At 47.2% G+C, this 13,483-nt stretch overlaps 1 protein-coding gene across 2 annotated transcripts in view; it reads left to right on the top strand.

Moving 5' to 3' along the window:
* GALNTL6 (polypeptide N-acetylgalactosaminyltransferase like 6) overlaps nucleotides 1–13,483 on the top strand; it is a 1,391,757-nt gene that overhangs the window by 1,371,833 nt on the left and 6,441 nt on the right. For both annotated transcript variants that reach the window (XM_070480689.1, XM_070480690.1), the window contains one exon: nucleotides 658–807. In XM_070480689.1, coding sequence (XP_070336790.1) covers nucleotides 658–807 — 150 coding nt within the window. The remainder of the gene's footprint in view (nucleotides 1–657; nucleotides 808–13,483) is intronic.

The following is a 13,483-nucleotide window of genomic DNA, read 5'->3' as shown; positions in this document are numbered from 1 at the left end:
TCGATCCCTGTGTCAGGAAGATCCCCTGGAGGATGAAATGGCAACCCACTCCAGTAGTATTCTTACCTGGAGAATCCCATGGACAGAGGAGCTGTGGACTAAAGTCCATGGATTGCAAAGAGTTGGATATGACGAAAGCGACTTAGCACACATGAATGTGAAACATTTAATTCACTAATTTTTTTACCTAAATGAAGAATGTAAAAGGCTGTCCCTGGTGGTCCAGTGGTTAGGACTCCATGATCCCAATGCAGGGGACCTGAGTTCAATCCCTGGTCAGGGAACTAGATCTTGCATGCAGCAACTAAGAGTTAACATGCTATAAGTAAGAACTGGTATAGCCCAAAAAAAATTTTTAAACAGAAAAGAATGATAAAGAGCATCATTAAATAGCTTCTCCCCTCCTTCTGTCCCTCTGCGTCTCTCTCTCTCTAACTGGAAGCTTGTCTTTTGGCCAGCCTGGGCCAACGGTGCTCCATCTAGCCACAGAGTGCAAGGATCCTGGCCTTTTCAACACCTCTGTCACCCCCACACCAAGTCATTTTCCTGTAAAACGGCAGCCAGGAGTTCCTCCCTGCTGAAAGACGTACTTCTCCTTCTCGCCAATCTCTCCGAGTTACGCTCACCGTTGCTTTTCTGCTGTTGTCGCCCGATCAGCTCTTCACCTTGGGCTGGAGAGAGGATATCCGGCCAGGGGAGCCGCTGCACACTCGGAAGTTCTGCTTCGATGCCGTGTCCCACAGCAGCCCCGTCACTCTCTACGACTGTCACGGCATGAAGGGGAACCAGCTCTGGGGCCATCGGAAGGTAAGGGCCGGCGTCCCGTGGGCAGGGCGAGCTCCGCTCCTCCGCTTGGCGTTCTCTCACGCAGAGGTTTGTTTCGTTTAACACACTGCTTTGATGGAAATTGCCACCTGGCCAGCATTTGGTGGTGGCCCTGGTGGTAAAGAACCCGCCTGCCAAAGCAGGAGACGTAAGAGACGCAGGTTGGATCCCTGGGTCGGGAAGATCCCCTGGAGGAGGGCATGGCAACCCTCTCCAGTGTTCTTGCCTGGAGAATCCCATGGACAGAGGAGCCTGGTGGGCTACAGTCCGTGGGGTCACAAAGAGACATGACTGAGCGATTAAACAAGTTTATGCAGGACATTTTATAAGTTCAAGGTGTACAGCATAATAATATGATATTTGCATGAATTGAGAAAGAAAGTATAGCTAACAGATCCATCGCTGAGCAGTTACAGACTCGTGTGTGTGTGATGAGAACATTTAAGATTTACTCTCTTGAGACTGCCCTGGTGGCCCAGGGGTTAAGACCCGGTCTTGCCATGACGGGGACTCTTCAATGAAGTTTCAATCCCTGGTCGAGGAACTAAGATCCCACGTGCGGCAGGCCGCTGAGCCTGCATGCTGCAGCTAAGACCAGACGCAGCCAAATTAAAACAAATAAGTAAAACCACATCATCAAAAAAAAATCCAGTCTTAGCAACTTTCAAGTATACGATACAGAATTACTCACTGTGGTCTCCATGCTGGACATAACATGCCCAGAAACGTACCCATCTCAGAACCGGACCACCCTCCCCGACCCGTCGCCCAGCTCTCAGTCTCTCTTTACGGGGCTCTCGGCCACCACGGGAAGAGGAGGGACACTTGTCACTAGGCTTCCTGGTGTCTCCACCACAGCCAGCACCCAGGCTGAGCCCCGTTTGTGATTATTATCACCACCAGGGGGAGCCCTGCCACGAGAACAGTGACTTGCTGAAGCGCCTTCAATGAAAACACTCCAATTATCACCCACATTCCAAAGACATCTGAAAGGAGACGCTGTTCCCCCCAGCAGCCCCTACGTCTAGTTGGTCACTAAGACGTGTGGACCCCACCCTGCCTGCCATTTCTGTGGCCGCAGACCCTGATTTCAGACCTCCCCATCTCAGCGCTGGATGAGCGGAACAACTGCATAAACGCCACCCTACCACCCTTTCCCCTGACCCACCTTCCATCCTGAGGTCAGAGGGGTACCCACAAACTCTGGTCATTGCATTCCTCTTGTTTATACAGCACTTGGTTTCCCACTGAGAGATAAAGTGCTTTCTCCCAGCTTCTCATCCTGACACTTCACAATCTGGTCAACATCACGGTTGCTTGTCAAGCCTAAGACATCCTGCTGCTACTGCTGCGGCTAAGTCGATTCAGTCGTGTCCGACTCTCTGCCACCCCATAGACAGCAGCCCATCAGACTCCCCGGTCCCTGGGATTCTCCAGGCAAGAACACTCAGTGGGTTGCCATTTCCTTCTCCAATGCGTGAAAGTGAAAAGTGGAAGTGAAGTCGCTCAGTCGTGTCTGACTCTTAGCGATCCTATGGACCGCAGCCTACCAGGCTCCTCTGTCCATGGGATTTTCCAGGCAAGAGTACTGGAGTGGTGTGCCATTAATTCATCCTAAAACTGTAATGTGATGACTATTTTTTTAATTTTGCTTTACACCAGGTCTTAGTTTCCACAAACTATAAGTTGTGGCATGTGGGATCTAGTTCCCTGATCAGAGATCAAACCCAAGCCTCCTGTATTGGGCACTTCCAGTCTTAGCCACTGGACCACCAGGGAAGTCCCTGTAATCTTGAATAAGCTATTTCATGTGTAATTTTCAACTTTCACATCAATATAATAAAGACAACAATTTGGTGAGATAAACTGGAAAATTTCCAGCAGGATTTTTGACCGTATGATCAGATTTCCACCCAAGTGGGTGGAAGTATGCTTTTCACGTGGAGAGTGGTGGTGAGACTTGATACACAGCAATCTGTGCCGTGAAATGGAGCTTCCCTGGTGGCTCAGTGGGTAAAGAGTCTGCCTGCCACTGCAGGAGACACGGGTTCGATCCCCTGGAGAAGGGAATGACAACCCACTCCAGTACTCTTGCCTGGAGAATTCCATGGACAGAGGAGCCTGCTGAGCTACATTCCATGGGGTCGCAAATAGTTTGACACGACTGAGTGTCCAAATAAATAACAACAACAACGATGCTAAGAAATATTAACTACTGTTATCCTCGCAGATTAAGAGCGACCTCCCATGATCTTTTCTGGCAAGGAAACATTTTTATGGGACTATAACACATGTCTTCATTGGGGTTTCCCCACATGTAGACCCTGAAGTGAGGATTTGAGTGCCCCCCAAAATCATGGCAGGAAGTGGGGAAGTGAAACGTGAAACATGAAGGGCGGAGCACCAGTACAGGGTATGTGACGAAGGAAGAGCCATTGCGGGCATGTGTGCCTGCTAAGTCATTCAGTCGTGTCTGACTCTTTGTGACCCCATACTACAGCCCATCAGGCTCCTCTGTCCATGGGATTCTCCAGCCAAGAATACTGGTGTGGGTGGCCGTCTCCTACTCTAGGGGATCTTCCTGACCCAGGGATCGGACCCACATCTCTTTCATCTCCTGCGTTGGCAGGCGGGTTCCTTACCACTTGCGCCACCTGTACGGGGGAGCTCAAGTCCCCAACCCCTCTTTAAATGGTCTGGAACACACACCAGAGGCAAGGGGGAGGGGATATTCACACACCAGCACAGCTGGTCTTGGCTTAGGGCTACTGCTGGTTGGGGGGTGTGGTGTCTATTCCCGACACCTCTCTGCCGGGTGCTGCTCTTTACAGGCAGAGCTGTTCTAGAGCCCAGAGAGCAGCCGGACAGAGAGAGAGACAGTGGCCAGCTTCAGAGGTCAGGTCAGCAGGCACCCAAGTCCTGGGGCCTGAAGAGCTGTGGGCAGACACTGTCTGAGAACCCTACCCTACCCATCCTTGCCAACACACAGCACGTTGGTTTCTTTTTCTCTTCCTTTCTCAGTTCTGTGGTTACAGAGTGAGGCCACACACAGGTCTGTTAGCCTTTTGGGATATCTTCTTTGAGAAGAACCCGTTCAAGTCTGTTGACCATGTTTTAACATGGGTTGTCTGGATTTGTTTGTTGCTGTTGATAAATTTGGAAGCATTTTTGGTGTATCTAGGTGTAGTACTTTGTTGGATATTTGTAAATATCTTACCCCAGTCAGTACTAGCCTTTTCTCCCTCCTTGGTGAAGAGCTATTCCTCATGATTAGTGTCTTCCGTGTCCTGCTTAGGAAATCTTTGTCCACACCAAACACATGAGGCCAGCGTTCTAAGCCATCTTTGGCAGCTTTGTGGTTTAATCTTCCGCACTGTGGTATAAATTCCCTGAATAGTTATTGTGTACAGTGTAAGAGGGGGTTGATTATTTGTTTCCTATTTATATTCAATTATCAATCATAATTTACTAAAAAAAAATTTTCCCACTGCAGGGAAGTGGCGCCTTTGTCATAAGTCAAGGGACCTTATATTATATACCTGGTCTATTTATGAATCCTCATGTTTTTAACCCTCCGACCAGTAAGTCTTAGCCATAGGAAAGTAAACTGATAGAAAGTAACAATCTAATAAGAACCAAAACCCCACAACATCACTGTTAGTGGTGAAATGTTTCAGCTTCCCTTTGGAAAAGGGGGACGGGGTGAGGCAGGGGGGTGCCTGACGGGCTACAGTCCATAGGGTTGCAAAGAGTCAGACGAGAGTCAGCACACACATACAAAAATTCAATCAAGATGTTAGAGAAAGTAAAATGACCTGAAAAAAAGGGGCTAATAAGACAATGTTGTGAAGATAGCTATTCTTAACCAGGTATTTACATTTCATGCAAAACCATTCAAATCCCAGCAGGTTTATTTGTGGACACTGATGAGCAGTCTGAAATTTACATGAAAATGAAAGGGTCAAGAATAGCCAAGAAAACACTGAAGAAGGAAAAGAACAAGTATCAAACGTTATAAGCAATGCACTTATTAGTGTAGTCTGCTGTTGGCATAAGGACAGACTGATGATCTAGAAGGGGAGACCTAAAAGGTTCTGATGGGGCAGCCAGATGGAGAACCACTTTTTTAGTTCCAGCTTTCAGCTACTTTCCTTACCCTACTCCTCCCTCCTACTTCAGCTGGAATTGCCCCCTGCGTGTACTCCTATCCCATTCTGTTCCTTTCTTTGTGCTTACAGCATGTGTGACTCACAGCTAGTCACCCCTTACAGATGTTCACCACATGAGGGCAGGAACTTTTTCTTTGATTTCTGTATAGCCTGCCTAATACCTGCTACATGCATGCACACTGTCATTTCAGTCGCGTCCAACTCTTTGCGACCCTATGGACTGTAGCCCATCAGGTTCCTCTGACTGTGGGATTTTCCAGGCAAGAATACTGGAGTGGGTTGCTATGCCCACCTCCGGGGGATCTTCCTGACCCAGGGTTCGAACCCACATCTCTTACATCTCCTGCATTGGCAGACAGGTTCTTTACCACGAGTGCCACCTGGGAAGCCCCACCAGCTACACAGACATTCCTAAATAAGCATTGGTTGAATGGGCTCAGTTACTGATCTGTCCCCGTCCTTTGTGAACCCCAAGCTGCACTGGATACAATGTAACACATCTTGTGGTCTCAGAACCACTATCACGGCCTCCCCAAAACCCAACAGTGAAAAGCGTGCATCCCGTTTCTGAGTTGCTGTCTGGAGGTGTTCGTATAGTTTAACTTCCACAAGAAAGGGCTTAAAAATAACATCAACAGGGGACTTCCCTGGTGGTCCAATGGCTAAGACCCTGCACTCCCAATGCAGGGGGCCTAAGTTTGATTCCTAGTCAGGAAACGAGATCCCACATGCAGCAACTAAGTTTCTGCATGCTGCAACCAAGACCGGGTTGTTCAGTCACTAAGTCATGTCTGACTCTTTGTGACCCCATGGATTACAGCACACCAGGCCTCCCTGTCCTTCACTAGCTCCCGAAATTTGCCCAAGTCCATGTCCATTGAGTTGGTGATGCTATCCAACCAGTGATGCTAAGACCTGGTGCAGCCAAATAAATAAATAAAAATAAATATTTTTTTAAATATCATCAAATTAGAAAATACAGATTAAAAGGTACATGTCAGGCTAAACTGATAACATTGAAACATTCCCATTACTTCAAAAAGTGAGTGGGTGGAATTCTTGGCATGTGTCTGCATCTGACTATTTATGGGACCCTATGATACAGGCCAGGGCTTTGGCTTCTCAGCCCATAAACTCCTTCTGGCCCATGAAGATGCCAGATGGACAGCCACAAGGTTGTTATTTTTAAATTATTCCAGTTATGTATTGATTTAGAGCCTAAAATGAGGAAATGAGTTTAATTAAAAGGCATGGAATTTGACTCTGGTTCGGATAAACGAAGCCCCACTACAGAGTTCTGGACTTGTGATCATATTTAGACAGTCACGCTACCCCCAGTCGGCCCAATCATTTCTGGACAGTCCCAAGTAGCACAAAGCTCCAAGGCCTTTGGGGTGCATGCGCACTCAGTCCCTCAGTTGTGTCTGACTCCTTATGACCCCACGGACTATAACCTGCCAGGCTTCTCTGTCAGTGGGATTTTTTATATTGAAAAAATGGCAAGTAGGTTGCCATTTCCTTCTCCAGGGGATCTTCCCGATCCAGGGATCAAACCCACATCTCCAGTGGCTCCTGAATTGCTGGTAGATTCTTTACCACTGAGCCACCTGGGAAGCTTTCAGTACCACACAGATTAAATTTAATCCATTTTGGTCAAGACAGATTCCAAATACTTGAACAAAGCTTGTCTGACCTTTACTCCTTCCTTCCAATTAAATGGCCCAATTTCCTGCCACTGTTCTCCAGATGACTTCACTGGCCCCACCACAGCCTCCTGGGCACTGATTCTTAACCCATTCCAGATGGTCCTAGAGGTTGGCGTGATGCCTGGAATGGAACATGGTATCCTAGGCCTGTTTAACCAAGGGCTAGAATGAGTTTCTAGCACCCTTTTGTTGGGAATTTTTAAAAAATCATTTATTTATTTATTTGGCTGTGCCAGCTTACTGAGTTGTGGCATTTAGGATCCTTTAGCTGTGGCACGTGAACTCTTAGTTGCAGCATATGGGATCTAATTCCCTGACCAGGGATTGGACCCCAGGCCCCCGGCATTGGGAGCTCAGAGTCTTAGCCACTGGACCACCAGGGAAGTCCTGTCTAGCGCCTTTTTGTTATGAGAAATGTCTGTTAAGTTAGCTCGAGCTGATTGGGTTTCTGCCTTCACTTCACATACTTGGCTTCTTAATGAGTTTTCAGTATTTAAAAGGCCACATTTGCTTTGCTACACAGACATGTCACTGCAGTCTTACACCTGTGTGGTTCCCCTTTCACACCTGTGTAGCCGTCCACTGGTTTCTATTAAATTCTCCCTCACTAGGTTTACCCCAGCCTGGACTTTGGTCCAACTTATTAACAGGTGAACTAGTTTCATTCCAGCAATGAACTGGAGCAGATCAGTAGGCATGCAGGCCCTCATCCAAGTCCCTGATCCCAGCGAACAAGGCCCAGACTAAGCCTCCCATCACATAATGGAGCGGACGCTGATCCACAGGGAGCAGTCATTCAACCAGATACAGGCTCACCTAACAGCAAATCATCTTCTAGCCCACATTTCTCCAGCTGACCCACGGGGGGAAAAGGGGCGTTTTCAGATGTCTTGCTGAAAACCAGACACATAATGTCTATATCATATCCTATACCCTGAAGATAACAGAGACATAAGCATTATGCCCTGAGAAGCCGGGATCCTCTGTTCAAATTGACGAGCCAAAGATGAGGGAGGCTGATAGCCCCTGGGAGGGAAACACCTTCACCTCTGCCATGAAACTACGTTTTCAACAGGGTAACCTTCCCGTTCTGTTTTTATTCCATATGTTTAACCCGGCTGAAGTTGTGACATCACTTAGTGGTCACGTCCTTTTCACTTCTTCCACATCTGGATACCTTAGCCACATCCTGGTTACCATTCTACCTAATACATTCAGCTGCCACCCTCTGGTCACCAGTAGAAAGATTTCATCACAGTTTCAATTCAGACTCTAATATATGGACAAAGACCAGCTGAAGAGAATGCCTGCCAAGATCGAGACTGTCAAATTTGAAAGAACCTTGGTAATGGGAACTATACACATGTGAGATTAGCATTTGCTAATGCGGACAGCTCGTCCCTGGGAGCAGGTGTGGGTCTGGGGCAGGACTGTTGGCCGGTTCGGTTGAGAGGGGGCAGGACAGGCAGAGGCCCTGGGGGACCCAGGGTTGGAATCCCACCTGGGACCACCAGCAGTGGTCTTGCCTCTGGAATCTTGGGAAACTTGTTTCCTCATTATCAAACGGCAATAATGACAGTATCGGCCTTAGAAGATTATCAGGGGGGTTCCCCTGGTGGTCCAGTGGTTAAGAATCTGCAGGGGACACGGGTTTGATCCCTGGTCAGGAAGCTAAGATCCCACATGTTGAGGGGCAATTAAGCCTGCCCACCAAAACTAAGACCCAATGCAGCCAAATAAATAATTTTTTCAAAAAGAAAGTTACTGTGATAATGAAATAAAATTTAAATACCTCTAGGATGCAACACTCTACGAGTGTTAGCTCTCACTCTCCTGTGCGTGTGTGCTAAGTCGCTCAGTCGTGTCTGACTCTTTGTGGCCCCATGGGCTGTAGCCCACCAGGCTCCTCTGTCCATGGGGGTTCTCCAGGCAAGAATACTGGAGTGGGTTGCATGCCCTCCTCCAGGGGATCGTCCCAGCCCAGGGATGGAACCCACGTCTCTCATGTTTCCTGCATTGGCAGCAGGCACTGCACCACATGCCCCAAAATCTCTCTTCTGACTTGACTTTCACTCTCCTAGTAACTTCACATCCAGGAGAAGACAGGCTGTCTAGTCATCTTTCTGTACTATTGCAGCTGTGTAGCTGTCACTAAATATTAGAATGCAAATTCCACAAGAGCAGGGTTTTATCTGCTTTCTTTCATGCAGAATCCTCAGTACCTGAAACACTGTTTGAGACATAGTAGATGTCAAATAAGTGAATGCACCCAGCTTCCTGGTTGTCCACGTTCACTCTCTCTTCAGGTTGCTTATGCGGTTGAAGTAGATAAAGTGAGAAAATCTGGGCAGAACATTGAACACTATGAGAAGCCCAACTCATAAATACATACTCGACAAAGAGCAGCTATTATGACGTTGACATGACTCCTGGCAGGCTTACTGAAGGGAGATAAACAGCTATGGACAGATGGAAGCAAGATCAGGAACAGATGGTTTTTCTCTACTCTTGGAGTTTTCAGTCTAAGAGGGAAGCTGACAAATTTTTAAATTGAATATATTAAGTATACAGGATAATATGGTAACACAACATGAGGCTCAACCCAGGTCAGAGAGGCAGACAAGTCTTCTCTGACATACTACCCAGTACATGGAGACCTGAAGGGAAGCAGGATTTAGGTAAGTGAAGAGTCTGAGAAAGAACGGATACGTGTGCGTGTGTAACTGAATCATGTCGCCGAACACCTGAAACTAACACAACACTGTAGGTCAGCGACATTGTTATTGCTGCTGTCCAGTCACTCAGTCATGTCCAACCCTGCGACCCCAGGGACTGTACCCCTCCAGGCCCTCCGGCCATGGGATTCTCCAGGCAAGAGTACTGGAGTGGGTTGCCATTTCCTTCTCCAGGGGATCTTCCCGACCCAGTGAACGAACCCGCATCTGCTGCATCGGCAGGCAGATTCATTACCAACTGAGCCACCAGGGAAATCGAATCGACTCTAGTGTCAGTTGTTCATTTGTGTCCGACTCTGTCACCCCATGGATTGTAACCTGCCAGTCTCCTCCGTCTGGGGGTTTCCCGGGCAAGAAAATAGGAGTGGGTTGCCTTTGCTTTCTCCATCCCGACCCAGAGGCAGATTCTTTACCATCTGACCCGCCAGAGAAGCCATATACTCTGATATACTCTAATCTAAAATAAAAGATTTTTAAAAATCCCAGATATAGGGATAAGCTTGTACAAAGGCCCTCTGGTGAGGAAGAGCTTTGTTTTCTGGAAGCATGTAGCAGGCAGGTGAAGTGTGAGGGGAGATGATGACCTCTGAGGCCAGGGGCAGGACCTGATGTACAAGACCTTAGGACTACGCTCAGAATTCAGCCAAGAGACGGGGGAGGGTTTGACTGGTGTGAAGAGCAGAGCTCCAACAAACCACAGCTGGTTCTGTAAGGATTCTGGCTGCTCCTAGAATTGATGGTGCATGCACACCCATCACTTACCTGTAGCCCAGAGACCAGCGATGGAGTGGACGGTGGGGCCGCCAGCCCTGCCTCAGTACGCACATGGAGGCCTCAATCAGTCGGAGCAGAAGAAGTGTGATTTCTGATTGGCCAAATTACCCACTGATGCAGGAAGACCAATTTTCTCCTCCTGTAAGGAACTGTACCTGTCACAGAGGAAATGGAAAAGGAGAGGCAATAGGACTGCGTTGTCCCCTTTCTGCCTAGCAGGTTGTTACTTGCATTCTCCAGAGTTCTTCCAGAACTCAAAGGCCACTCATATATCAACCTGGCTCTTCTCCACAACCTCAGGAGCTGGGAAGGCAGGTATTTTTTATCCCTCTGTCATCCCTCCCTCCTCCTCCCACTCCATTCATTGTGCAGACAGAAAACCGAAATCACTGCCGAATGAAATGACCATCAAAGCTTATCAACAGAGAGAAAACTAGGATTAAAACCAGTTTCGTAATCCCAAGCCTCCCTTCTCTCCCATCCGTATTAGAAATAAGAGGACATGAAGGTTTTCTCTCTCACACACTCATTTGCTGTCCACGTGAGTTGTGGGCTTCCCAGGCGGCACAACTACTTGCTTGAAAACTCGGGCCTTAACCTTGCACCCCAGCCTCTTCCTGGTGTGGAAGGAGCCCATTCTCTGGAACCCCCCGCTTGCTCTCTGTGCTCCAGCCCCGCCAGTGACCTGCCGGTCCCCCCACATGATGGACAGAGCCTCCCATCGCCTCTGACTCGTCTCCTACTGCTCTCTCTCACCCTGGCCTCCTCGTGTTCCTCTGACCCACACTTAGGGTCTTCCCGCTTAGGGCCTCTGCACGGGGTGTTCCCCTACCTGCAACATCTGCCCCCAGATATCTTCATGGCCAACTCCCTTACCTTCTTCAAATTTCCCTTCCTCAAGTGTCACCTTCGATGTGAGGTTCACCCTTACTTCCCTGTTTAAGCTTGCATACCGACCCCTCCCTTGGCACCTTTGAACAAGCTACTCATTTTACATATAATTCTTGGTGTTATTCAGTCACTAAGTCATGTCTAGCTCTTTGAGACCCCATGGACTGCAGCATGCCAGCCTCCCTGTCCATCACCAACTCCCTGAGTTTCCTCAAACTCATGTCCATTGAGTCAGCGATGCTTACCTAACCATCTCATGCTCTGTCGTCCCCTTCTCCTCCAGCCCTCAGTCTTCCCTAGCTTCAGGGTCTTTTCCAATAAGTCAGCTCTTCACATCAGGTGGCCCAAGTATTGGAGCTTTAGTTTCAGCATCAGTCCTTCCAATGAGTATTCAGTGTTGATTTCCTGTAGGATTGATTAATTTGATCTCTTTGCAGTCCAAGGGACTCTCAAGAGTTCTCCAGCACCACAATTTGAAAGCATCAATTTCTTGGCATTCAGCCTTCTTTATGGTCATGTATGGTTGTGACTACTAGAAAAATCATAGCTTTAAAATCACTGCAGATGGTAACTGCAGCCATGAAATTAAAAGACACTCCTTGGAAGGAAAGTTATGACCAAACAAGACAGCATATTAAAAAGCAGAGACATTACTTTGCCAACAAAGGTCTGTATAGTCAAAGCTATGTTTTTTCCAGTAGTCATGTATGGATGTGAGAGTTGGACTAAAAGAAAGCCAAGTACCGAAGAATTGATGCTTTTGAACTGTGGTGTTAGAGAAGACTCTTGAGAGTCCCTTGAACAGCAAGGAGATCCAACCAGTCAATCCTAAAGGAAATCAGTCCGTGGGGAGAAGGGGACGACAGAGGATGAGATGGTTGGATGGCATCACTGACTCAATGGACATGAGTTTGGGTAAACTCTGGGAGTTGGTGATGGACAGGGAGGCTGGCATGCTGCAGTCCATGGGGTCGCAAAGAGTCAGACATGACTAAGTGACTGAACTGAACTGAACTGACTATACAGACTTTCGTTGGCAAAGTGATGTCTTCTCTGCTTTTTAATATGCTGTCTAGGTTTGTCATAGCTTTTCTCCCAAGGAGCAAGCATCTTTTAATTTTGTGGCCGCAGTCACCATCCACAGCAATTTTGGAGCCCAAGAAAATAAAATCTGCTGTTTCCACTTTCTCCTCATCTATTTGCTGTGAAGTAATGATATGCTGATCGTTGATTGCCTGTGCCCTACTGCTCCACTCCCTACCCCATCTCTATATGTAAGCTCCAGAAGGGCAGGAATCTTTATATTATTAAGTTTATTGGGACTTCCCTGGTTAAGAATCCACCTTCCACTGCAGAGGACAAGATCCCTGGTTGGGGAACTATGATCCCATATGCCTTGGCGCAACTAAGCCTGCGTGATACAACTACTGAGTCCATATGCTCTGAAGCCCACAACTAAGACCCAACACAGCCAAGTAAATAAATAAATATTTTTTAAAGTTTACTGATACATCCAAACCATCTAAAATAGTGCCTGACAAACAGTAGGTGCCCTATAGATTTTTGTTGAATAAACTGAATAAACCTGTTAGTTCATATCTCTCTGCTCATGCGGTCTTCTCTATTCATCCTAACCCCCAAAGCTACAATCTCACTGACAAGTTTTACTCCAAACATGTCTTGTTTACCTACTGGTCTCTCCCATTTCCAGTGCCAGGAGAGGCATCTTCAGTTATCTGTCAATGCCTACTTCCTGATACACACACACCAGAAAATAAAAGGCACTTAATATTTGTTACCTAGATGTCCACCAACAAATGAATGGATAAAGAAGTTGTGGTACAATGAAACACTACTCAGCCAGAAAAGAGAATGCATTTGAATCAGTCCCAATGAGGTGGGTGAACCTAGAGCCTATCATACAGAGTGAAGTAAATCAGAAAAATAAAAACAAATATCATATATTAATGCATATATATGGAATCTAGAAAGATGGTACTGATGAACCTATTGGCAGGGCAGCAGTGGAGACCCAAACATAAAGAAGAGCCTTGTGGACACAGTGGGGGAGGGAGAGGGTGGAACAAATTGAGAGAATAGCATTTTTTTTCTTAGCATGCACACATTTTTAATTGAAGAATAATTGCTTTACAATATTGTCTTGGTTTCTGCCATACATAAACATGAATCAGCCATAGGTATAGATATGTCTCCTCCCTCTTGAACCTCCTTCCCATCTCCCAGCCCATCCCACCCATCTAGATTGTCATAAAGCCCCAGGTTAAGCTCCCTGCATCATTCAACATATTCCCACTGGCTGTCTATTTTACATACAGCAGTATAAATAAATATTTGTTGCACTCAAAAATGCCCTCGGTCCTGT

This window comes from Odocoileus virginianus, chromosome 18 (genome assembly GCF_023699985.2).
Source record: "Odocoileus virginianus isolate 20LAN1187 ecotype Illinois chromosome 18, Ovbor_1.2, whole genome shotgun sequence".
NCBI classification, from domain to species: domain Eukaryota; kingdom Metazoa; phylum Chordata; class Mammalia; order Artiodactyla; family Cervidae; genus Odocoileus; species Odocoileus virginianus.
Note: the sequence above shows the minus strand (reverse complement) of the source record. Positions and strands in the feature narration are given on the sequence as shown.